The 26,444-nt window shown below is 40.6% G+C and overlaps 1 protein-coding gene across 17 annotated transcripts in view; it reads left to right on the forward strand.

Annotated features, from left to right (window-relative positions):
• Window positions 1-26,444, forward strand: part of LOC122553704 (alpha-(1,6)-fucosyltransferase) — a 747,121-nt gene that overhangs the window by 709,245 nt on the left and 11,432 nt on the right. For 16 of the 17 annotated variants that reach the window (XM_043697917.1, XM_043697905.1, XM_043697906.1 and 13 more), the window contains 3 exons: window positions 4,209-4,455; window positions 10,207-10,383; window positions 14,676-14,826. In XM_043697917.1, coding sequence (XP_043553852.1) covers window positions 4,209-4,455; window positions 10,207-10,383; window positions 14,676-14,826 — 575 coding nt within the window. Of the gene's footprint in view, window positions 1-4,208; window positions 4,456-10,206; window positions 10,384-14,675; window positions 14,827-24,253; window positions 24,440-26,444 lie in introns of all 17 variants that reach the window. The other variant, XR_006312793.1, reaches the window with a different exon arrangement.

Genomic DNA, 26,444 nt, shown 5'->3' on the forward strand with positions numbered 1-26,444 from the left:
CTAGGTTCAGTTCCTGCAACTTGCTGCGGCGAATTGCCTGTCCTGCTCGGCTTATTGCCAGTGCAATTATTTGACACTGGGCAAACCTTCACGCTGCAAGTCACAAACATTACCTTCCTCTATCCTTGGCTCGAGGAGTTGATACTCTCTGTGGGGCAGTCTCTATCCAGTAGGGTGCTGAGATAAGAGAAAGCTCATTCTTGACTTCCTGATCTCTTCACACCCAGTGGGCAGATGCTGGAAAACAATCTTTGGTGCCATGGCCTGTTCCTGGATTTTAGAGGGTTGATAGGGCAAAGTAAGATACCATATGCCCGAAACGTCGATTCTCCTGTTCCCTGGATGCTGCCTGACCTGCTGCGCTTTTCCAGCAACACATTTTCAGCTCTGATCTCCAGCATCTGCAGTGCTCACTTTCTCCTCAAAGTAAGATACCATCCAATCAAGCAAAATCATTTATTTCTCCAGGACCTAGGATAATTTCAAGCATTTTCATACAATAGAAATAGAGACTGCCGCACAGAAAGTATCACTTCTTGAGCCAAGGATAGAGGGAGGCAATGTTTGTGACTTGCAGCGTGAATGTCAGTTGGCTATGTTGGAAAATCTCTCCTTTTGTGTTTTTGCCTAATTAAAAATAAGACATCAGCAATAGCTTTTCATAACTGATCCGATAACAATGTCTCACCACTGTCATGTCACTGTGTTCTCTCTGCACTGGCCTGGAGTGAGTTAAGGTGTCTTGCGAATTAGGTTACCTCTTGAGAATGCACAGGATCATGCAATTTAACAGCTCAGGAAGCCATTCAGCACCATCTACCAAATCTGAAAGAGCAGATCATTTAGAAATCAGAGGATTTGAGGCAGATTTGAAATCATAAATTGCCACTCTCACTCTTAGGTAATGAGTCACTTCTTGAAGTGTAGTCTGTGTTGTATTATTTTTATTAATGGTACAATCGTGATGTTTTCCAACTTGCCTCCCTTTGATATATTTATTAATTTCCCATCTAATATATCTCTATTTTCTAAAATGAAATATTGAAATAAAAGTTGAACTGATCTATCAATTAATGTGGCTGCAGAATAGCGGATTATGTGGACTGGTGAAGTAGTGATCCAGAGCTCTGAACTAAAACTGCAAGGACTGCAAGTTGAAATTGCACCTTTATAGTCTAAGAATTTTAATTCCGTTTTCAAGAGAGAATGGAATGAAAGAGTTGACAACAATGAAAGTGACTGATTCCCTTATGATCTTTAGGGAAGTCGCCCTTCCAATCTGCCCTGTGCGTTTGTAAAATCAGGTTATTCTGAACTAGCCTTAGAAGTACTCTAATACACCACTCAACTGTGTCACCATGGTCACCTGGCAACTACAGATGAACAATATTTGTCAGCCACATAGGGGTTCAGGTTCATAATTTTTTTGCAATTTGTGAAACAGGTAGACAAGGTGGTTAGGAAAGCATTAAGCACGCTTACTATCATTGCTCAACCCTTTTCAGTATAGGAGTGGGGCTGTCATGTTGCGGTTGTACAGAATGTTGGTGAGACCTCTTCTATGTGCAGTTCTGGCGGCCCTGTTACAGGAAGGATATTATTAAACTGGAAAGGATACAGAAAAGATTTACCAGGATGTTGCTGGGAATGGAGGGTTTGAGAGATAAGAATAGACTGGAAAGACTGGGACATTTTTCACTGGAGCGTAGGAGGTTGAGGTGTACTAAGGTGAGTAACAAGGGTCTTTTCCCTGCGGTGGGGGAGTTCAAAACTAATGGACATATTTTTAAGGTGAGAGGAGAAAGATTTGAAAAGTCCATGAGGGGCAAATGTTTTGCACAGAGAGTGGTTTGTGTAGGTGTGGAGTGAACTTCCAGAGGAAGCGGTGGGTGTGGGTACACTTACAACATTTGGTTAGGTACATGAATAGGAAAGATTTGGTGGGATCCCAGCAGACCTGTGGGAAGAAAGCAAATTTAACATTTTGAATCCATCAACACCTCTTCAGAACTGGCTGTCTGTGGGACGGGGAAAGGATTCTTGCCCAAAGAAATGGGCACGTAGGCCATGAAAGAAGAATTCAACATCACGTTTAGCCTGAGAGTCATTGAGGTGGGGACATTGAGGGATACAGTTAAGACTGCAGAACGATCAGCATCAGACAGCAGAAGATCAGAAGGGATAGTAAATATGGATTTCCATGGCACCGGGTGTGAATCACAGGATGCGGCGAGAGCAGATGTCTGAGGAGCAGTATACATCACCAAGATACCCGTGGTCCCGGACGGATTCGAAACACAGAGAGTGAAACTTTAATTGGAATCCGCATGAAGTGAGTTTGAGCGAGAGGCAGTCTCTGAGCAATGAGACATGGCACTGGGAGCAAGTGCCAGCAAAGAACTTCTATAACACAGTGCCTCACAGTGCCAGGGACCCGGGTTTAAGTCCACTCTTGGGGAAAAAATGTATCCATCAGGGATGGGCATTGCGCTTCCTTTTTCTCTTTCACTTGATAAAAACGCCAATTTAAATGGCTAGCCAGTTTCCTGTCAGAAGGAGCAGGTATTTGAAAAGAGGTTGAAAACGCAGTGCCCATCAGTTGGGCAGCCCCAGAAACCCTTTCCCAGGAGGCGCATTACATTGATTGTCTGTTTTGAATAGTGAGTCACAAGTACCATTTACTAAGGTTGACTTGCATGCATTAGCTAATGGCAAAATATAATATGACTTTTTAAAAAAGCAGTTGTTTGTTTCATCAAATTGTTTCAAATGGTCTTAAAAATACCAGAGTGTGCAGTATGTGTTTTCCTTCAGTACTTGAACAACAGTGCTATATTTCCACAGCCAAGCTAGGGCTACAGAGATTAATGTATAAATTTAGCTCATTCACTTCTCCTTTTATTCCATTTTGAAATCAGGCTGATAAGCCTCATGTCGGGATGAGCAGATCCTGATACACACAGTGAAAAAAAGATCTGGTTTCCAACTCCATATATTAACATGTCGAACATGTTTCTGAGACCTTAATCTGTACCAAGTGTGAATATAAGATAATACTTTCAACATTCTTGTGTAATACTGTATGAATAACTGTTTGAAACAGAATGGGAGAAATGGGTAGCTCATTGACATGATGTTCTTCCTTTATCAAAGAAAATACCTTTTATTTCCAGCTATAATTTCCTGACAACACTAAGTGGGACTATAGTAACTACATACAGTACAGCTGTGCTAATGTATTGGTGACTTATTTCTCGTGATCAGTGTGTCAGTATATCTTTACAAGAAACATTGTCAATTTCATCACTATCTTAGGATATGACCCAAGAGTATTAAGTATACGTTTCTTTTATTTCCCCCCTGTTAATGCTCCTTTAAGAATTGTAGATTTGTAGTGGTAGGTTTTTACCTGGACGTGGCATTTTTACCAATTAAGGAGTGGTGCGGTCATGGGGGCTTTATTTTGTTTCCACACCAATTTGGAGAAGCAAAACAGCAGAACCTACTGAGGCCTGAACAGAGGTATGCCTTCTTAATGTAGAAAGGCACATTATTGGTGTTTTTCAGCTGTATTTTCATTGGAGGAGGTTTGGACCATTTTGTTTTAAATGGGGTCAAAAGGCCATGCTGAATTGTCCACAGTGCCCAGGGTTGTATAGGTTAGATGTATTAGTCAGGGGAAATGTAGGGTAATGGGTCTGTGTGGGATACTCTTCAGAGTGGCAATGAGGACTTATTGGGCCAAAGGGCCTGTTTCTACACTGTAGGAATTCTAATTCTAAAATTGGATTCTAATCAAAATAAACTTAAATTTCAACATGTCACCAAGAAACAAATGCCACTTTGCCCAGGGAGCTACAGTTATTGGTCTTTAAAACAAAACTTGAGGTGATTTATTTTTCTATAATCCTTTCATGCAATTTCCAAACGTTCTTAAAACATAATTTTTATTTTGTTGGCTTGGGTTTCTATCCCCTCTCTCACTGAATGAAGGTCAGTGGCCCTTTTGACAACAGGTTGAGTGCAACTCACACAGAAAAATAATAACACACTCAAACCAGTCCCAGGCCCTTTGAAGTTCCAGCTCAGCATTCAACGGTCGAGGGCATGGATGGCAACTTCTCACTCCCACCAGTTCAGTACAGATGAGCTGTCATGATTGAACAAAATGGATGTGAAATTCAGATTTCTGCTCATTTTATTTTTAGGTGAGGCCAATGATAAAAATGTACAAGTGGTGGAACTGCCAATCGTCGACAGCCTGCACCCGCGACCACCATATCTGCCCTTGGCTATTCCTGAAGACCTGGCAGGTCGACTAACTCACCTACATGGAGATCCGTCGGTCTGGTGGGTTTCACAGTTTGTTAAATATTTGATACGTCCGCAAGCTTGGTTGGAGAAGGAAATTGAAGAGGCAACAAGAAAGCTTGGCTTCAGGCATCCAATTATTGGGTAGGTAGAGTTCTGTTTCCATCAGCACAAGGTGCAATACTGGCAACTGTTATGCTGGCACACTCTTAAAACTGCAAAATTATGCAAGTATTATGAATGAAATTCTAAATCACATCTGGATGTGGTTACATGAAGTAAGAGTCTCCTGGACTTTTCTTTTCCCCTTATCCAATGACAGCCCGCTAATCAAAAGACACTAAGTGGAGAATCTGTGATTCTGTCTTAATGAAGGCAAGACAATAAAACTTTGACATCATGTCTCTTTTACTTTCGCATTACTCAAATCCCCTTACAGAATAACCAGAAGTTGAATTATATCAGTTTTTTTGATAAAATTGCATTGCAAAAGGTGTCTATTCCCAAAGGACAGCTTTCCTCTTCCAAGATCCTCACAAAAGTCCAGTGCTCTGACCCTGCATCTTGATCATTTTATCAGAGTCAACACCTCTGATTATTTACATGTGTTGAAATACCTTGGAATACTTTTCTGCAGTAAAGTCACCTTATGAAACTTGAGTTGTTGCTGGCTGGTTATATTCAGCTCAGTAATATTTAAAAAAACATCTTTACCTTTGCTTTTATGAGAAGTGAAACAAAGCCAAACGTTTATTTTTACTTTGTACGATTGAAATGCAATGCGTACATAAGGTATTTTAAGTAGCTATTAAGATTTCAGATTTCTATCAGCTTCACTGGGCAGCCCACATCCATTCTAAATTCAGTACACACTGAAAACTTTGGTAATTATAAATAAAACAATCTGGCAGCAACACAATGTGCCCTGTTCTGCTTCACTGAACAACAGCCAATATTACCTTGCAAACATTTCTGTGTTTGCATTTGATGTTTTTTTAAAATAAATCTCGAGAAAGGTTGAAAAATTACCTGCTTCATTGTTATTTCAAATCTGCCAGAATTCAGACTTTGAGTTATAGTATCAATAGCTTCCCAGCTGCAGAATCCAAATTAATTCTGACCGTTGGTTCAAAGGCTGCTTGTTCAAAATAAAATCTGCAAATACACAGTGATCGGTGCAAACAAACATTTGTGTTGTGCTGGAAGTAAAAAGTGCTACATGGATACTGGTTGCTTGAAGGATATAATTTGACTCTGCTCATCCACAGGTTGTGTTGAATTTGAAACATTTTAAATTTAGGGTGCAGAATTCTGCACCCTAAATTTAAAATGTTTCAAATTTCAAATGTTTCAGGATTATTCTGCAAGGAATTCTGTGCAGAATGAAATTCTGTTTCAAACATAACCATTTATGTTGTTTGCCAACTTAGCCTGTTTATCTTGTCAATGCTGAGCCGCGTACATCAGCAAGTTAGCCAATCTGACCACATGCTAATCTCACTTTGGTTTTAAAGATTGCTGCTACAGTGCGCCTCACTGTCTCTTGGATTATGGATGTAAAGATGGAACACTTCCCAGTCCTGACCACCGACTAGTGACCCTTGTTGAAGTTGTGCCTGTGTGTGAGTGTGAATAGGTCTGTGTGCACGTGAAAAAGAGAGAGAGACTGCCACGTGAGATTCAAAGTATGATCATGTTTGGCTTCTGAGGCTATGATGTTCCCTATGGTGAATTGCCTGCCAGTGTTCACTGTCAGAACCACACATATATCAGAGATACGTGAGGGAAGGACCACATGCTGCCCGTTGCCATGGAACCACTTCACAGAGAAAGAGTATAGGGTTTGGAGAGAACAGCACAAGGGGAAAACAACAGTTTCTGTTTAAATGTTGGTCAGTGTCCACATTTCTCGAGTTAAAGTCGAGTTATATTGATTTTCAAAACTAACTACAATGCCAATACATATGTTTCCCTTTGGTGTTTTGATCACTGTGCCAGCCTGATTCTCTCTGGCTGACAGAGTCTTTTCACCTCATTATATAATTTATGGGGATCAGACATGCCATCATTCATAAATATGACTTGAAGATATCGTTTGATTGGCATTAACATCTTCATCTGTCATTTCAAATCTGTACACTTGAGTATTTATCAAATATTTTATTTGTCCTCAAATGTTCTGAATGATGGAACAGTTTACTGTTAACACTGGTCACTTGACATTTTCATCAAAAGGCTTTAGCTTTTCTCACTTCTTAGCCTGAACCAATTTGATGTTTCAGGTTTTGAATAGAAGTTTGTGGGGAGATGAACTGATCTAGATTATAGAATAATCCAGCACAGTAGGAAGCCACATAGTCAATCATGCCTGTGCCAGTTCATTGAAAGAGCTATCTAATTAGGAACACATCACTCTTCTTTTGCCAGAACAGAGTCTTTTTCCCTTTCAATAAAACCCTTGAATTGAAGCAAAGATATACATCAATAAATGTGCTGCATTGGAAAACCAATGAGAAACAGGGTTGAGTTCTTTTGGGTAGCTCCTTGTGAGAAGGATGTGTCATCTGGGTCCTTCAGAGAGTGCTGCAATAGATACAGGAGCTCACTGTAGATTTGCTCAAGTTGCATTCAGACAGGGGTGGCAGGAGGTCAATGCAAAGGTTGCAGTGATGGGTTGTGGTAAGAATTAAGGGGTTGTTAAGGAATGGCTGGCTGACAAGAAAGGGAGGGGGAAGGGGAAAGGCTCAAGAGAGACCAGAAGAGGAGATAAAATGGATTAACATATTGAGGGGTTTGGGTCTGGAATTACAACCACATTTGAATAAACTTTATTGTCGCATGCACAGTTTAAAGTTGGCAGTCACCACATTATAGCACCATCTCAGGTAACCAAGGTTCACATACTTAAGATAAAATTCTTAGGGAACAAAAAGAAATTGGAAAAGTAAAGTGATAAACAATCCATCATTATAGATCATTGGAATAAATTAGAAAAATGAAGTTCAGGATATCAGTCATTCTGATCCATGCCAACACTTAGCCTCAAGAGAGACATCCACCACTTTGCTGCCACCTGTGCTGGACCCACCAACGTAGGGGTTGCCCGATTTCAGGTGCTATCTCTTTGACACTGGACCCACTTTGCTGAGCCCACACTCACCCCACAACCAAGAGTCCCTCGCTCCGCTGACAAGCCAGGCCGCCGCTGGGTCATGAGTCCCTCTGCGCTGGAGATGTCATCTTGCCCAAGCTGCCATCTTGAAGAGTACACTGTCACCAGCCCCTGGCTCTGAACATGGTGAGACAAATAGAGATGAAACTATGCCGGGGAATAGGTGAAACTTATTGCTGTTATAAAAGAGATTTTCTTTTGAAATCGTGCTAAATTTAAGTCTGATAACCCATAATGAGAAGTGGTCGATTTATCACCACTGCAAAACCAACTGGGAGCATCCCAAGCAAAGGTTCTGTTTGTCATTGTTTGTAAACAATGCTTTTTAAGGGCTGTTGAGGTGGTCCAGGGGTATCAACAAGCCAATGAATGGTTGAGAGTTGTCCATGAACCAATAAAGGTTGAGCCTGGTCCAGCAGAACTGGGCAATGATGTCACATGTTAGAAACTGTCTCTCAGTGAATCTGATGAGGCCAGCAGAAGAGGGAGATTAATGATTGTGAAATGAAGAGCAGAGAGCCAGGTGAGCGGAAAGGGTCAGTTCATCAAATCTATGCCAATGAAAGATTGGGTTCAGAGGAAACAGGGTGTCAAGGATCAAGCGCAATAAAGGTCAGCAAAGGAAATCTTAGGAGCTGATTGAACTGAGTCCTGCAAAGGGTGATAGAGAAGTTTTAAGGAGGAGTGGCACATAAGATAATTAGAAGCGGTCGGAAAAAACAACACAGAGATCATTCAGTAACATTCAGAGCTGTTCAGGGTCAAACAGAAATGGCTCACAATATTGGATGGGATTCACGTAGGGCTAAAGTCTGCAGCATTGGCCTTATTCACTTCCTTTGGAAATAAAATAATTTAGAAGAATTATTGGCAGTATAAAATGTAAATTGTTTATTGGATGTAGCTCTATCCAAGAATTAAATGTCTCTCTTGCAAAGTAGATTCTCATTTTGAATATCTAGGCATTTCACTAGCATAAACCGCTTAAATCTTCCTTTGCCCTAAGCATCAGGGTCCCACTCTTCTTTCAAATTCAAATATTTCCTTTTCTATGTTTGATGCGGTATCTAAATTATTTGAGATGTCTCTTTCATTCATAACATGTGATGCTACTGCTGCTCCTTTAACAAGGTGATGTTGTCCTTGGTTTCTTTTTACCAAACACAGGTTCCGTTATGTCTGGCTTGTTCGACTTGAACAAGCTTTCAAATTTTAAAAAAAAGCACTTGTACAATGAAAGTGGCCAGTCCTCCCAGCTCAAAATGTTTTTGGTTTGGTTTGTTTTTAGCTGTCTGGCTGTTCAGAAAAAGCAGTCAGTCAGTTTGAAGCTGCTGGTCAAAGAAACATCTACATGGAAGAAGGTGTTCCATGCTGAATCTCTCTGCCATCACTCTCTCTGTCTGACATATCCCCTGTAAAACCCTGTATTGGAGTTTTCCTTTTTGTGCAAAGGGGTGTTTGTGGGGATTATTGCAGGAATTTGGAACAGCATCCTTCAGTTGGGATATTCTGTTGTGTTTTAGGATAGGTTAATGTTATTCTATGTTCTCTTTTGTTTGTGTTTCAATCGGTAATCTTGCAAATAAATTATTTTTTGCTTAAAACCAAGTGGTTGGACCAGCTGCATCCCTCCTGGAATATACACTTTACACCTGCTTAAAACAACTAGCAAAGTTAGGATCCTCACTACCTTCTTGAAATGTTTTGAGGGGGTTCTGGCCTGGTCCATAACACTTGTAAGAAAACACACATTATAGTTTTGCTGAAAGTTTCCTTAGCTTCCCAAGATATCTACATACCTTCCCTCTGATAGAACAGAGGATCCGTACAGTGTGGAAGCAGGCTAATCAGCCAATCAAGTCCACACCGACCCTCCAAGGTGCATCCCACCTAGACACACCCCTTTAACCTATTCCTGTAATCCATGGATGGCCTACGTAGCCTGCACGCTATCCCTGGACACTACGGGCAGTTTAGAATGGCCAATCCACCTAACCTGCACAGCTTTGGACTGTGGGAGGAAACTAGAGCACTCAACAAAAATGCACACAGGCACGGGGAGACCATGCAAAGTCCACGCAGATACTCGCCCGAGGCTGGAATCGAACCCCGGTCACTGGCACTAAGAGGCAGCAGTGCTACTCACTGCATGCATCATATCTGTGTATCATCTCGCAGATCATTGCAGCTGCTGAGATTGTGGTCAAAAAAACCTCATCAATTTGATTTTTTTTTTTATATGTCATGTTTTATCCTTCACCCCCGAGGAACAGTGTACGTTTAGTACATTTGATATGCAGTATCTAATATTGACTTATGAAATTTCTCGATGTTAAGTCAGCTGCTCAGTTGGAATTAACGTTTGATGCTTTGCTGGAAAATTGCACTGCTCCCTCTTCGATATTAACAGTGACACCCACAAGCCTTATCTGAAGAGATCTGCTGCTCACAGCTGCCATATTAGAGTCACAAAAATCCGTAAACTACCTTCTTGACATTTTTAAGAATCTAGTTCAACTCGTTGATCATATGAGCGATGTATTCGTAAATTATCTGTGGCCCAGTGTCACTGGAGCTGAATGGCTTTTATATTCCTTCAATTTTTCCACGTATTGAATATAAAATAGTGATCTAATAGCAATCACCAGCTTCTTAAAGCAGCATATCAAACTGGACTTGCAGCTTGGAGAAAACTGACCCTTTCATATCTTTGCTCCCACCAGCATTCATGTACGTCGCACAGATAAAGTTGGAACTGAGGCAGCATATCATCCTATTGAAGAATACATGGTACACGTGGAGGAACACTATAAATTTCTCGCTCGCAAGACAGAAATTGATAAAAAACGAGTTTACCTCGCCACAGACGACCCAACTCTGCTACAGGAAGCTAAGTCAAAGTAAGCAGCTTTAAGGTCCTGTGTGTTATTCGGTAGAGTTTCCAGAATTGTGGAGAGCTATAAAAGGGTAGGAGCAAAATAAATGCACTTCGCTTCTTTTTGCTGTAGAACAGCGACATTATGCAGCTTGTGCATCAGCACATTTTGGGGGCAACATCTTCGTTCACTGCTATCTCAGATACATCTGAGAAAGAAGAAGTCAGAACTGAGGAAAATAACTTCTTGATGAGCGTGGTGTTTCCGCCAAAGGTGCTCATATGTACATCAATTGCACGGAGCAGGAATCAGAAATTGAAACAGATTTTTTCTGATTCTGGGGTTTCTTAAGAAGAATAATTATCTTTACCGGTTTCTCATTTTGATTAGCCCCCTGTGTCCAATATCAACTGACTTCACCCACGTTTGTTGTTGTGACTGGGAAAATGAGATGAAGAGAAGAAAAATGGGTTAACAGTGAAACAATGGTATTAGTAAAGATCGAGCGTTAATAGTTTGGGGAGCATATAGAGGGATTGCAGGATGAGTAACTGGAAAGGGCGAATAAACTACAGCAGATGTTTTGTGGTGAATTAAAAAGTAAGCCACTGATATGATCTACTGAGTTGTTAAAGGGGAATCACCAGGTGCCTAAGTTTCAAAGGACATGCATTGTGCCATGTATCATGGCACAAATATTTGCACATTTGTTACCTGGGGCTGTCCCCGTCTGGCAAAAACTGGGTGTTAATGCTTCATAAACAGCACGACACAACTGCTGCCCTGTTTCCCCAATCAAAAGGACAAGGACAGCAGGTGCATAGTAATGTCACTGACTGCAGGTCCCCCTCTAAGTCGCACATCATCCTAATTTGGAAGGATGTCATTGTAACTTCACTGTCACTGTCTCAAATTTGAGAACTCCTTTCCTAATAGCACCACATGTAACCCTGCACCAAACTGTCTTGCAGTTAAGGAAGGCTGCTCACCATCTCCTCCTCGAGTGTAGCTGCAAGTGCTGGTATACCAAGTGATGACAACTTCCCATGAAATAAATGTCATTGAAAGCCACTGCAATGTTCCCCTTGTTCTTCCCACTATGTACAACCAGCCCATTCACCAAATCCCATTTAACATGCAAATATGGATCTTGGGACCTCCTAAGGATCCTAATTGCCATTTTAGGACTGAACTGGATAAGGCTTTTAAGCATCTTTACTCAGGCTTAGAAGCAGGAAGATTCAGGAAAGGGTAAGTTTCACATTGCTATTAAGGCCAGTAACACAGGAACATAAGCTGCTGCCAGGCAGGAATCATCTCTCTGTGCCCACCCATTCTCATGACCGAAGCAATCAAACACCCTTATGACACCAATTTGATGAAGCAGCTGAAAATGGTTGCGTCAAGGACAGTAATCTTGAGAAACTGCTGCATCGATGTCCACGGATTGAGATGACTGACCTCCACCAACCACAGCCATCTTCCTTCATGCGAAGTAGGATTCCAAAGGAGGGAGAATGCTTATGGCCTTGCATTGGCTTTTTGTGCTTTGCTGCTTCTTTTGGACCTTCTGCCATTTTGCCTTTAAGTTGAATAAAGCAAGGCCGCTTGCCATGCTTGTCAGCACTCGATAGTCAAAGGGCAGGCATGTCGTACCTTCCACCAAATGGCCATTTCTGAAAGCCTGAAAGGACCAGTCCTTGTGGTCAATGTTCAGCCACTTAGTCAAAGGCATTGTCCAGTTTCAGTCCCATGAGTTGGCCAGAGTCAGTTGAGTGCTTGATGTCACCAGGATTTGGGAATCCATGTCCTTAAGTTTGGGAAGTTGGGAGCAGTCACTTCAGCAGGTCAGGTTCAGTCAGTCTGTGGATTACCACAGATTCAATTGGGGAACTGCAGGGAAGTTACTTAAGGGCCTGGTCCATCTTCAGTCGAAAAAGGGTGTCCCCAGTGATTGAGCTGAAGCTCAGAAGCCAGGGAATGTTAGCAGTTTGGGAGGATAGGATGGATGAGAGCCAGTGAGGGGAAATGCTGAATGCAGTATTGAGGGTGGTAGACTCAGAGCATTGGTGGCAAGTGGGTGTGGTTACAGGGAATGTGAGATAGCAGAGAGAAGGTAGTGGCACTTATCCTTGCTGAGCACAGAAGGTCATTAACCTTCCTGCAGCCTGGCTGCAAGTTCCTCCAGACTGAGGAAATTGCACTGACTTGGGTGGCTACATAGAGCCAGGCTGGCAGGATCAGGTGCTATGGTCTCCTCTGCCAGTCCTGGGTGAGAGGACAGCCCTCATGCCCTCCACCTTGTCCATCAGGACCTTCAGATCCTTGTCTGTAAAGTGAGGTGCCAGTGTGCCACTCTGTCATTTTGAATGGCACAGCAACACACTCAGGGCAGTTCCTGCCTGATAGTGATTGAACTGGTTTAAATATGATGTCAGCAGCATAAATGCCTTCAAGTCCCATCACTGACAAGTACTCTGCTCCTCTGCTGACCACAAGATGGTACAGAAGCAACATTAAGGATGCAGCATGCGTATGTCGTGAGGTGAGTAGCAGAGAATTGCATAAGAGAAGTTGCCAGGGCTTATGAACGGAAATGCTCCATTGAAGTCCCTAAAATTGACACTATGTCAAAATATGGAAAGATAGAATCTAATATTTCTTGTGTAGTGAAACGTTCCATGTTAGATGTCACATAAAATAAAAAGAAAATTGCCATTACATAATCAATTAACATGTGTACTGTAAAATGAGATTGCAACAAATTAACTACTTTATCTTTAAAAATTGCTGTTATTAGTAAATGGGCACACTGCTAAATAACTTAATTGCATGCCTATCAACTGTATTCAAAAGTGGGGGAAACACCCAGTGACTGTTATAAGAAGTTCAGCAACTTCTAATCATTAAAGTTGTACATGCAGGGAGAGCAGGGTTTTATTTTCAAATGCAGTACCGTCTGGAGCAGCTCTGAATTAGTTGTGGCATGGAAAGAGATGAGTTCAAAACAAATGGTTGAACACAGGCAGTCTGTAACATCAAGAGACATGAAACACTGAGATGGGGAGAGACAAAACATTGGAGAAAGTTGAAGCAGAAAATAAATGAACGTGAGGTGAGCAAGAGAGAATAAAATAACAACCAGAAGACAAAGGGTCAAAGGGGATAACTTTGAGGGGAATGAAATGTGCAATTGATTTTGTGCATAATATCGTGAGTTTGGATTTATCTTTTTTTCCATTTTCACATGTACAAAAAGCACCCACAGGAAAAGTGATAGAATGTGTTTCAGAGTTTGATGCTGTAACACCATATATCAGATAATGGTGGGGAGGTTTGATTATACTATGGAGGTGCAGAGTAAGGCTAATATTGACAGAAATGGATAATGATACATTGCAGGAATGTTCAATTCAGGTTCATGTTGTCACAGCTTTGTAAAGTCAGCATGTATTTATTTTGTTCACAGTTGCTTGTTAAATTTTAGAATATTTTAGTTATGTGGAATCCTTATTCCCAGGAACCTAAACATTTTACACAGCTCATTGGCAACATCAGTGCACACTGGAAATTGCTTCAAGAAGAAAAGCTTTGAAGTCTTAAATTTAAACTTCTTAATGAAGTGGACCTATTGAGATCAAGGTTACAGGAGTATTTGTGGTCAGCAGCTCCATGGAAGGACTTATCTGACAGCTTCCTGGCTGTCCTTATTTGTGACCCCTTTCACTTCCAGGTGCTCATCACTGGACGAATGTGGCATTTTGAAGTAACTATCACTGAATTCATTGCATGACTTTTGGTGACTATTTTATCCTCCCACCGTTGGTTGACTTTTATATTTAATTAGCTGTGTACTTAGTACCCAACACTGCCCTGTTATTGGTATAAATCCCACTGAACTCACTGGGATTGCAATGTTAGCAGGAACTGTTGAATAACTATGGTTGACAATACAATGGTACTTTGCCTCATGAGAAAACGTATGTGCCCTGATTTAGTTGATCCATCGATGAACTTCAGAGTAGTTAAGTTGTTCCAGAAACCCAAGTTAGCAGTTGTTTTTTTTTCTCTCTGCTGAAATTTGAAAAGTTTAAATGTTTAACAAATATGTGATACCTGCTGAAGTGGACTGGTAGTCATCCAGTTCTCCTAAATTTGTTTGGAATCAGTTATAAATGATGGTTACGGCAATGCTTCCTGCTTTTGCATAAAGTGATGTTTTATTAAAGTGAGGTTGTGGACAGTGTTTGAAGTCCTGTAAACCCTTGCTTTTTATTTCATGTTTTGTCTCTCTGTCCCCCCTGTGCACACTCCAGATACCCAGATTACGAATTCATCAGTGATAATTCAATCTCATGGTCAGCGGGTCTTCATAACCGATACACGGAGAATTCGCTGCGAGGTGTGATTCTGGACATCCATTTTCTCTCTCAGGCAGACTTCTTAGTCTGTACCTTCTCATCACAGGTATGATAACTAAATAAATCAATAAGGTAGCAGCAACGTCGTGTGTGTTATCTCTGTATCAATAAGGAAGTTGATATACTTGGTAATTTGGAGATGCCGGTGTTGGATGGGGGTGTACAAAGTTAAAATTCACGCAACACCAAGTTATAGTCCAACAGGTTTAATTGGAAGCACTAGCTTTAAGAGTGCTGCTCCTTCACCAGGTGGTTGTGGAGTACACAATTGTAAGACACGGAATTTATAGCAAAAGTTTAAGTGTGATGTAACTGAAATTATACATTGAAAAATACCTTGATTGTTTGTTAAGTCTCTCATCTGTTAAAATGACCATATTAGTTTCACTTCTTTCATATGTAAATCATAAAATCTTTTTAAAAAAATTACATTCTCAGGTTAACTTTAACAATTGGTGTCAGCCCAGATAATATGATGAAGGTGTTAGCCCCCTCTGTTCTGTTGTCTGTGCCATAATGTTTAGACTGAGTCTAGTCTAAAAAATGAGTTAATAGAGTCTTACATGGATTCATGCAGTTTTTGAGCAAAGTACAATGTAACTCTGCAAGTACAAATTCACCCCATAAACATATATGTGTGTGTCTGTCTGTCTGGGGTGGGGTGTTGTGAGTGTCTGTGTGAGAGAGAGAGAGAATGTGTGTGTGTGTGTAAAGGGGTCTAAATCTGTGAGAGGGAGTGTGTCTGTGTATAGAAATGTGTGTGTGTGTGTGTGTGTGTGTGTGTATAGGAGAAGGGGTGTCTGTGTGTGTATGGTGCAATGGTGGTCACCTGTAATGTGATATGAACCCAAGGTCCCGTTTGAGACCCTCCCTATGGGTACCGAACTTAGCTATCAACCTCTGCTCGGCCACTTTTCGCTGCTGCCTGTCCTGAAGTCCACCTTGGAGGATGGTCACCCAAAGATCCGAGGTTGAATGTCCTGGACCACTGAAGTGTTCTCCAACTGAGAGGGAACACTCCTGTCTGTTGATTGTTGCGCGGTGCCCATTCATCCATTGCCATAGCCTTTGCCTGGATTCACCAATGTATCAAGCCTCAGGGTGTCTCTCTCTCTCTCTCTCGCACACTCTCGCACACTCTCACACACTCCTATATATATACACACACACACGACTCCTATATACACACACACACACAATTCCTATATACACACAGATACTTCTATACACGGACATGCACACAGACACTCCTATACACTCCTACAGATACTCCCACACTCTCACATGCACCTTCTCATAGACTTAGACCACTTTACACTGATGCACACATATATACACTCTCTCACAGACACTCACAACCCCCCACCCCAGATGTGCGTGCGCACACGCACACATAAGCATATACGTTTGCGGGGTGAACTTGTACTTGCAGAGTTACATTGTATTTTGCTCAAAAACTGCATGAATCCATGTAAGATTCTGTTAACTCATTTTTTAGATTAGACTCAGTCTAAACATTATGATACAGACAACAGCACAGAGGGGGCTAACACCTTCATCATATTACCTGGGCTGACACCAATTGTTAAAGTTAACCTGAGAATGTAACTTTTTTAAAAAGGTTTTATGATTTACATATGAAAGAAGTGAAACTAACATGGTCATTCTAACAGTTGAGAGACTTAACAAACAATCAAAATATTTTTCAATGTATAAATTCCGTGTCTTACAATTGTGTACTACACAACCACCTGGTGAAGGAGCGTCGCTCCGAAAGCTAGTGCTTCCAATTAAATCTGCTGGACTATAACCTGGTGTTGTGATTTTTAATGATATGTTTGATAATTTCAGCACTTAAATACAATGAAGTAGGAAAGAGATCAGCAAAGGAAGGGAGAGCTTCATTTACTACGTTATATTTTTCCTCATTATGAGGGTTGGATATGGTTAGGATCTTTCGTGGACAGTATTGGTGTTCTTCTGCATTGGGAAGGCAAAATGTGCAGTTCTAGATAAAACGTAATATCCCCTAGACGTTTCTTTATTGCCTAAGGATACAATTTGAATACACATACAAATAGACTCAAGAACAGCTTCTTTGGTGCTGTTATTAGACTTTTGAACGGGCAGCTCAACTGTTAATGTTGAGCTCTAATTCTCTCTCAGCACCTTCTCTGTGGCTGTAACATTGCACTCTGTTCTGCTACCCTGCTGCACTTCTTATGGTCCGGTCCACCTGTACGATCCTGCAGAACAACACTTTTCTTCACTATATCTTGGTACATCTGGCAATACTAAATCAAGTGCCATTTTCCCCTCCCTGGAGATAGTGAGAGAGCTGATGAGAGAAAAGAAGGTGCTTCTTGGCCCTGGAGAGAATCTCACTCATGTCTAACCCCCTCAGCAATTGAGTGATAAACAAAAATAAGGTCAAAGAAAATTATCTTGACTCCCCAACAATTAAGGTCCTTTATATTGACAATGAATTGCCACCTAAGAGCTTCAATTTAGCCCATTCTTGATCACCTGCTTTCCCCGCAGATGTGAGAGGTGGCAAAACTATGGCAACCTACGTGCTGTGTTTTTAGGTATTAGGAGATCCTCTAATTTCCTCAGTCTGGGTGCTTTTGGAGCCACAGATGGCCACTGGATGCCATATCCCTGAGAAATGGGTCCCGATTGGTGACCATTAGGACCTAGAGAACAACAGATTTTGATTAGCCGACAGCATCTGACCAATGGCTAGTGAGGCCTGCGGTAAGATAAGATGCTCGCCCTCGCTTTCCGTCTCAACTCTAAAATATCTTACCAGTGAAGGTGGTGTGCTAATACCCTACACTTAGAGAAAATATCGGAAAATTGAGTCTCTGGTCTTTGTTATATTTGTACAGTTTTGCACAAAAGCAAAAAAAATCAGAAACATTGTGAAAAATGCCAAGTAGTCATCACAAATTTGAAAACAGAGTCACATCTCGTGCCTCCTGATGGAGGGGAGGCACTTTCGGTGTGTTTGACAAAATTCCATCTCTTCTTTTTTCCCCCAATTGCAGTTGCAATACTGGGATTTCTATGCCTTCCATCTGGAAAGTCTCGGCCCTGTGCACTCCAATCAAAACTTTTTCATTTAATGCTCAATCTGCTTCGAGCCAGAGTTCATATACATAGACAAGAAGTAATTCTCTGCTGGTTTTGTGCTGTATATGTTCAGATGAGTGTCCATAACTATAGTTGAACTGGAAGTGTATAGTTTGTGAAATGAAGACTTTGTGCTCTGATTTAAACTGATGCTGTGTTGTGGCCTGTACCAACAACCAGTCGATCATGGGTAACCTAACAGCTCAACTGTGTTTATTATTGATGGCAAGGTCACCTGAAGAGTTATTTCATAATAGCCATTTATAGTTTGTTAATTGTGATTTTGTAAATTACACACTTGAAGCTGCATTGCTGATGATTAAATCAGATTACTGTGGTGTAACTGACAGTTAGATTCATAAGTGTGTGTTAATTTACCGCAGGGAGATTCATGTAGAATTGAAAGGTAGAATTGTTCCTAAGCATTAATTGCAACAGTCTAGAAGGAAAGAGTACAGCAGAAAAATATTGCTATATTCAATTATTCTGCACAACGTTCTGTCTGCTGGGTCTTAGTTTCCCTGTGGCACCTGAATTCCTGTTTTCTGATCATGAATCACTTCAGATATCAGTGGCTGGTAATCAAGAATCAGACATTTCTACAGAACAATGACACCTAGTCAGTGATAACAGGACAGTTGAGTACATGAGGTACTAAGTAGACAGTATCAGTTGTAACGAGTGCCGTATTGGAGCGAATTGATTGAGTACCAGTTTTGAACTTGCTCCTTAGTTTTGAAATTAAGCCCTCATTATTTAAATTTAAAATATCCTCATCTCCCTTGTCATACTAGTCACTTCAGATAATCCCCAAACCACAGGCTTTTTTGGATTTCTCTGGTTAGGGAGCTGTTCGCTTGTTCATCTTAAAGCTTTTATCATAACCTTGGAAATAGTGCTGATCAAGGCCTTTTTCTCTTCCTCACTGTTGTTTGGGAGGGCTTGCCAGACCAGGAGTATTCAGTGGTGACTGAGAACCACTCTGACTTTAAGCGTAACATTGTTCTCTGGAGGGAATATGGAGAGGGGGCATTGATTCCCACAAATAATATACCTGGAGTTGAAAAGCCATATGCTGTATTCACTCTATCCCTCGCTGCCAACTGTAATACATCCAGTTTCTGTTGGGCCTTTAATCTTCACCCCAATTTAATAGTCTGCTGCCAACAGAGAGGACATAGGATATCTTTCATCCTCATTCCTGGATACTATTTGACATGATTTTCATTTTTCAGAATGTATTTGGACCACAAAAAAAAGTTCACTGTGATACTCTGATGTTGGATGAGAAACTTTCTGACATGACATAAAATATTGAGTTAGACGTATACGATTCATGAATGCAGCAATCCTTCCTTGCATACAATATCAGTAACTCTAATGAGGCTCAGTTGGTATTCCCAGCAGTACACTGGTGCCATCACACTATCGTCAAGCAGTGCTGAAGGGCACTAACAAGGACATGATATTTACTTACTAAGGCAGCTCTGAGATGGAAGGGGCTCCGAGATGTGAGGGAGGAAACATAGATTTATTCCTCTTCATATCGGTATATGCAGCAGCAAGTAAATCAGAAAGCGATGAATGAAGCATAAGATAACAAAATTTCTCTGGCATACTCGAGCTGATGAAATGTTCCTTTCTATTACAATGCCATGGGGATCTGAAGCTGTGGCAAATCATTGTTGTGTGCTAAAACACCGAGAATCTGGCCTTGGTTCCAAACAGTGAGAAAGCCAAAGTTGCATGAAAGGTGCTGGTTTTCATTTTGAGTGTTGCTTTCCCAGGATTCTATATGAATAAAGAAGTTCTCCGATGCAATATCTGTTGATATCCTGAGTCAAAGTTAACAATCAGGTTGTAATTGTGGCAAAAATTGCATCTACCATAAGTTCACTATCAGACTTGTCAAAAGCTGAAGGAAAAACTGAATGCTTTGGTCAGTAATTTTGCAAGTAAATCTCTGTGCCTGTGACCCAACAGAAGAATATAAGTGACCTGTGAATGAAAAATGAACACAAGAACTCAAAGAAAGAGGGAATTAAAGAAACCGTTCTCAAAGACACAATAGAGTAAACTGACAATGCTTGTAATCTATTCACTGTGTGGGCATATATATGCAGAACATGTAATTTGATGATCTTTTGATGTCAAGAGCTGCCACAATCTTTAATTATGTTTGAAGTTTCTTAAATTGCAAATTTGAAGTGAACGATTAAATGAAATTCAAGAAGAATTCAGAGTGAATTAATAAAAACTATGGAAGAGGAAATGTTGCAGAGCAGTTACTTGCTGTCAGTTACACTGAGCTGGCTTTCACTGGTGCATGACATTTGCTGCTTTTCAAGCACATTGATGCCAAATCTTATTGGAAGAAACCTGAAAAAATGCATGTTAGTTCCTCCTAAGATACAACTATCTGAAACGATTGAAATATCACACCAGTATTCCTGTAAAGTCTGAGAAAATATTTGAATCCAAAATGTGCACCTTCAATAGGTGTGCCTTAGGAAACACAAAAGAAATATGTACTGACTTCTTTCAGAAGGTGTTATGGATTTTTTTGGGGGGAAATGTAAACATCAGAAAGAACAAAGGAATGGAGCCAACTGCTTCTTGCTTTCTAAGGATCTGAACAAGCCTAATTAATCAAATGGTCTTCTGATGCCATTTCAACTGAAGCTGGAGGAGTTCACAATGTCTTTCCAGTTGCATTACTGCAAGGTCACAACATAAATTTGAATGCCTTACCCAGCTATCCCTGTAGTCAGTTATGTACTTTTTCGACATGAGATTTAGATGATATCTGCCAGCTGTCTTCAATCCATAACAAAATGCTGATTTATCATAAAACAAAAAATATTCAATGATGATGCACTATTTACCCATCTGAAAATAAACCCAATGCAGATATGCAAATTCATGAAAAGCGAAAAAAGAAATTTTCCATGCAAAGATTAATTTTGAAAAGAAAAAACACTTCAGCCAATAACTCTTGGATATTGAAGGCAAAAAAAAGATGGTAACCCAGCACATGTAGATAAGTGGCACTTTGTCAATAAATAGAGGTAGACTGTGACCTTTGCAGGAGCAAATTACTGCAGATGTTGGAATATGAACTGTAAGCAACAAATGCCGGAGATCACAGTGGGTCAGGCAGTATCCATGGAGAGAGAGCAAGCTAGCGTTTCGAGTCCAGTTGACTCTTTATCAGAGTAGAAGTGAAGTGTGGAGCGGGCAGCATTTATGCTCTAGTTGGGATAGGGGGTGGGATGTTAGAGGGCTGGGGGAGAAAAGATATTAATAGTTCAGATTAAGTGATTGGAATGCGAGAATGCCTTTGCAGTGGCAGGTGATTCAGGAAATGTCAAAAAGAAGTGTTTTGGAGGCTTTTTTGGCAAACAGTTGGATCAGTGTCCCATTTATCAAATGGAACTCTTTAGGATTTTCTCAACAAAGCACATCTTGTGCTGGGTAGCTACCCTCCCTCTGTCAGCAAGCTAGACCCCAACTAAACTCCAAACAAAACTAACTCCTAACCAACACAAACCCGGACATAACTCCAAACAAAGTGCTTAAGCCATATGATTCCAAATATGATGCTTTAAATGAATATCCCAGTTACCCAGTTACTGATCTCTTCTTAATTATAAAAAAGGTTTCTCCTCTTCCTCATCAAATGGAACCACAGTACATAATCCTTGAATACTCAAAAAACATTAATAATAACATGAAGGAGTAACTTGTGTTCACACAATGCAGTTAATGCCCTCTGGATGTCCCATAGCCAATTAGATATTGTTGAAGAGTAGGCACATTTTTTTATTCATTCATGGGGTGAGGGCGTCGCTGACTAGGCCAGCATTTATTACTCATCCCGAATTGCCCAGAGGGCCGTTCAGAGTCAACCACGTTGTTGTGGGTCTGGAGTCACATGTAGGCCAGACCACATAAGAATAGCAATTTCTTTCCCTAAACTAGATGGCTTTTTCCACACAGTTGACAATTGAGTCATTGTCTTCATTAGACTCTTCATTCCAGACTTTTTGTTTTATTGAACTCAACTTCCACTATTTGCTGTAGCGGGATTTGAACCTGGGTTTCCAGAACAATATCTGGGTCTCTAGATTAGCAGTCTAGCGACAATGCCACTAGACTTTTGCCTCCCTTCCTTTTGAAACGTAATGGTCGAAAAGTAGATCCTAAGAGTTGCTTTGAGGGATGTCCCACATGTTTATAAAGTCACTACAAGTAGCAGCTAGGACATTGGATTTGATATTTTGTAATGTATTATGAAGGGCAGAGTATAAAGTGGGACATGTATTTGAAGTAACTGTAAGCAATATCCACCATGTCAAAAGAAATGATACTAATTTCAGAGACCGTGTGGTGGTGCACTCATACTCTGTAGTCACTCAGTTCCAAAGTTCAAAGTTTTTATTTGCAAAAAAATCTCTTTTTTAAAAATCTCGTTTTAATCTTGGTCATCCTGCAACTTTGAGGAGAAAGTGAGGTCTGCAGATGCTGGAGATCAGAGCTGGAAATGTGTTGCTGGAAAAGCGCAGCAGGTCAGGCAGCATCCAGGGAAACGTCGATTCTCCTGTTCCCTGGATGCTGCCTGACCTGCTGCGCTTTTCCAGCAACACATTTCCAGCATCCTGCAACTTCACAACATAAGTAAAATATATAAACAAGTTTAATATCTCTGCAGTCTTCATTTATACACCAAAATAAATATGCAAGGATGAACAGCATACTCAATAACCAAAGCCTGTTTCTTTATTAAAAAGCAACTTAAGTGCGTTTGAAAGTCTCACAATATGACATAATCCAGTTGAAATCCATAATTACTGAATAGTTGAGAGAGATTTCAGGGAAAATATTATCAGATTGTTCAGGAGTTATTGACTGTGCCCATCCTTTCAACATTATATGTAAACATATAAAATTGCAGTCATGCACTTAGTATAGATAGCTTCAGTTGCTCAAGTCCGCAACCGACATTAAGCTTAGCAGGTGGCTCATACGCAACCGACAAAACCCAAAGGCGTAATAATTATTTCACAATAGTTGAAGTTAACCAACACTGAAATTGGCCTTTTTGCTAAGCGATCTCTAGGTACAAGAACTATCATTAGCACCTGAACGTAGTGCTGCACAGAAATAACTTCAAGCCGCTAATACACATCCAGTGATTGTGGTTTAATGGCACAAAGGCTTTGAAAGCTACATACTGAAAGCCACACATTAATGCTATCATTTTATACCTGAGGCCAAGTCATGTAGAGTAAAAATGGAATGGCAAGAATCTGATGAAATTACGGTACAGAATAATAAAAATTGAACTTTGAATAGCTCCTTACAAGTGGTGTACTACATGTATCAGAATTAATGATTTTCTCTCCCCTTTAACTTTTCATGTAGAGATTATCATTCCTGACCACAAGCTTGAGTCTGATTATTTTCTGCAGTGAACATAAATTGGAAATATGTTGGCTCCTAGGAAATTGCAAAGTGGTTTGATGGGTGTATTCACTTGCTGTGGCACTGAGATTGAGAATTTGAGTTTGCACCCACAATTCTGCAGCCTGCATGAGTCCTGGCCAGAGCAGAGACTAGAATATATTATTCTAGAAAGTAAACTTTAGCACTGGGATTCAAAATAAGCAATCGTCTAACAAAGCCCTCCAGTTGGCTAAATGGCAGTCCGAGTGCAGGCTGGTGAAACATAAAGCTGTTTAATGTTATATGTGGAGATAGTGACGACTACAGATGCTGGAGAGTCAGAGTCGATGAAGTGTGGCACTAGAAAAGGCACAGCAGGTCAAGCAATATCTGAGGAGCAAGCAAGAAAATGTTTCAGGTATAACTAAATGATTATCCTGATGAAAGATTATGCCTGAAAAGTCAACTCTTTTGCTCCTCGGACGCTGCCTGACTGACTAATGTTAGAGATGATTCTGCAATTACACAACACCTACTGAACAATCCTGAATGTATTAATAGCTACTCTAACAACCAATTTCAGCTAATCAGTCAAGTTTGTAGCATAGTTAATATATATACTTGCTAGACTTAAAATACATTCAAATGCAGGGACTACATTCACTGGGGAAAAAAAATAAATCTATTCAAACCTTGTGCCTTCTTTAGAGTTACCTAGGAATTTAAGCTGTATGTTGCTGCCTATAGCTTTTTCCATAACAGTGTCCCAGCCAACCAATCGGCATGCTTTCTTCTGTAGTATATGTTGTCATTAACTTTTGAAATGTGCTCATTTTGCATTTATCTTGATGAGTATATGACAAAAAGGTTCATCAATATGTCTTTCTTTTCAGGAGAAAGCTCAACAGAGAAGCAGTGGCAGACATTTGAAAGGATATTTCAGAATACGCAGCATAGATATATTTCTACCACAATGAAAAATTCTAAAGAGAGAACCCAACATCTGTTGTTCACGAAAGAAGTTAAGGAAAGCATCCAATTTAGGAAAAAGCCAATAATTGCTGCAAGATGAGTGACAGGTCAGATGATTGGACAGAATATGAAGGATGGCAAAGATTGACTAAAAGATTAATCAGCGAAAAGAAATTTGAGTTTGAGAGAAAGGTATCAAGAAATGTAAAAACACTAACAATGCTTGTACTTAAAAAGGAAAAGAATGAATAAAGTGAGTGTTAATCCTCATAGTGAAATTGGGCAGTTTAGTAAATAATAAAGAGATAACAGAAGAAATGAACAAATATTTTGCTTCTGTCTACACCGTAGAATTAAAAAACAGCATTCCAGTAATATCTGTAAATCAGGAGGTGGAAGTGACAAAGGAACTTAGTGAAATTACAATCACTGGGGAGGCAGTACTGACAAAACTGATGGAGTTGTGGGCTGGTACCTTTTTTGGTCATGATCAGTTTCCTTCTAAGATCTTAAAAGAGGCGGCTAATGAGATAAGTAGATGCATTGTTCTTTTTTTTTCTCCAAAAATTGCTGGATTTTTGCATGTTACCACTCAGTTGGAAAGTTGCAAATATAATGAGTCTATTCAAAGAAAGAGACAGAAACCAGAGAACTCGGCCAGGTAATTTGATGTCTGTTCTTAGAAGGAGATTGCAGCTGGATACTTAGATTAAATTAAAGTAATTGGGAAGAGTCAGTATAGTTTTGTGAAAGGGAAATCATATTGAACTAATCGAGTGGATTTATTTGCAAGGGCAGGTCAACAGGGTAATGAAGAAGGCTTTTAGCTTTTTGCCTTTATTGGCCAGTGCATTGAGTGTAGGAATTAGGAAGTTTATTGTAGTTGTGCAGGACACTGATTAGGCCACTTTTGGAATATTGCATTCCCTGCTATAGGAAATATGTTGTGAATCTTGAAAGGGTTCAGAAAATATTTACAAGGATGTTGCCAGGGTTGGCGATTTGAGTAATAGGGAGAGGCCGAATGGGCTGGGGTTGTTTTCCCTGGAGTTGGCGATTGAGGAGTGACCTTACAGAGGTTTATAAAATCATGAGGGGCATGGATAGGGTAAATAACCAAGGTCTTTTCCCTGGCATGGAGGAGTCAAAAACTAGGTTTGAGGTAAGAAAGGAAAGATTTAAAAGGGACCTAAGGGGCAATATTTTCATGCAGAGGGTGGTGTGTTTATGTAATAAGCTGCCAGAGGAAGTGATGGAGGCTGGTACAATTGGAAGGGTATGTGAATCAGAACGAGTTTAGAGGAATGTGGGCCAAATGCTGGCAAATGGGACTAGATTAATTTAGGATACCTGGGCAAAGGCTCTGTTTCTATGCTGTACACCCCTGTATTCTTAGATCATAGAATCCTTACCATGTGGAACTAGGCAATTTGGCCCATTGAGTCCACAACCAACCCTCTGAAGGGCTCTGCACCCAGGTCCAACTCCCTACTCTACCCCTGTGACCTGTATTTCCCATGGCTAATGCTGCTAGTCTGCACGACCCTGGACGCTATGAGCAATTTAGTGTGGCCAATCCGCCTAGCATGTACATCTTTGACTGTGGGAGGAAACCAGAGCACTTGGAGGAAACCAGTGCAGACATGGGGAGAACGTGCAAACTCCACACAGACAGGCACACAAGGGTGGAATCGAACCCAGTTTCATAGTGCTGTGAAGCAGCAGTGCGAACCACTGAGCCGGTGTAAGCTCTGGATAAAGAGGAGCCTTTTGTAATACCATAGTAGGATTTTCAGAAGGCATTTGGTAAAGTTCCACGTGGAAGTTTTTATGTAAAGTAGGAATTCATGGTGTAGGTGATAACTTAGCAGTATGGATAGAGGACTAGATGGCAGGAAGCAGTAAATGCATATGCAGATCCTTTCCTGATTGCTAGGATGTGATGAGTCTAGCAGAGGTCTGTCCCCGTACTTTTTAGACTTCATGTCAATGACCTAAATGAAGGGAGAGAAATCACAATACCTAAATTTGCAGCTGACATAAAGACAGCGAAGTATTTTGTGAAGAAGACATAGGAGGATGCAGACAAATTTTATCATTGAGTGAATGGGA

The sequence above is a fragment of the Chiloscyllium plagiosum genome, chromosome 10 (assembly GCF_004010195.1).
Source record: "Chiloscyllium plagiosum isolate BGI_BamShark_2017 chromosome 10, ASM401019v2, whole genome shotgun sequence".
In the NCBI taxonomy this organism is placed as follows: domain Eukaryota; kingdom Metazoa; phylum Chordata; class Chondrichthyes; order Orectolobiformes; family Hemiscylliidae; genus Chiloscyllium; species Chiloscyllium plagiosum.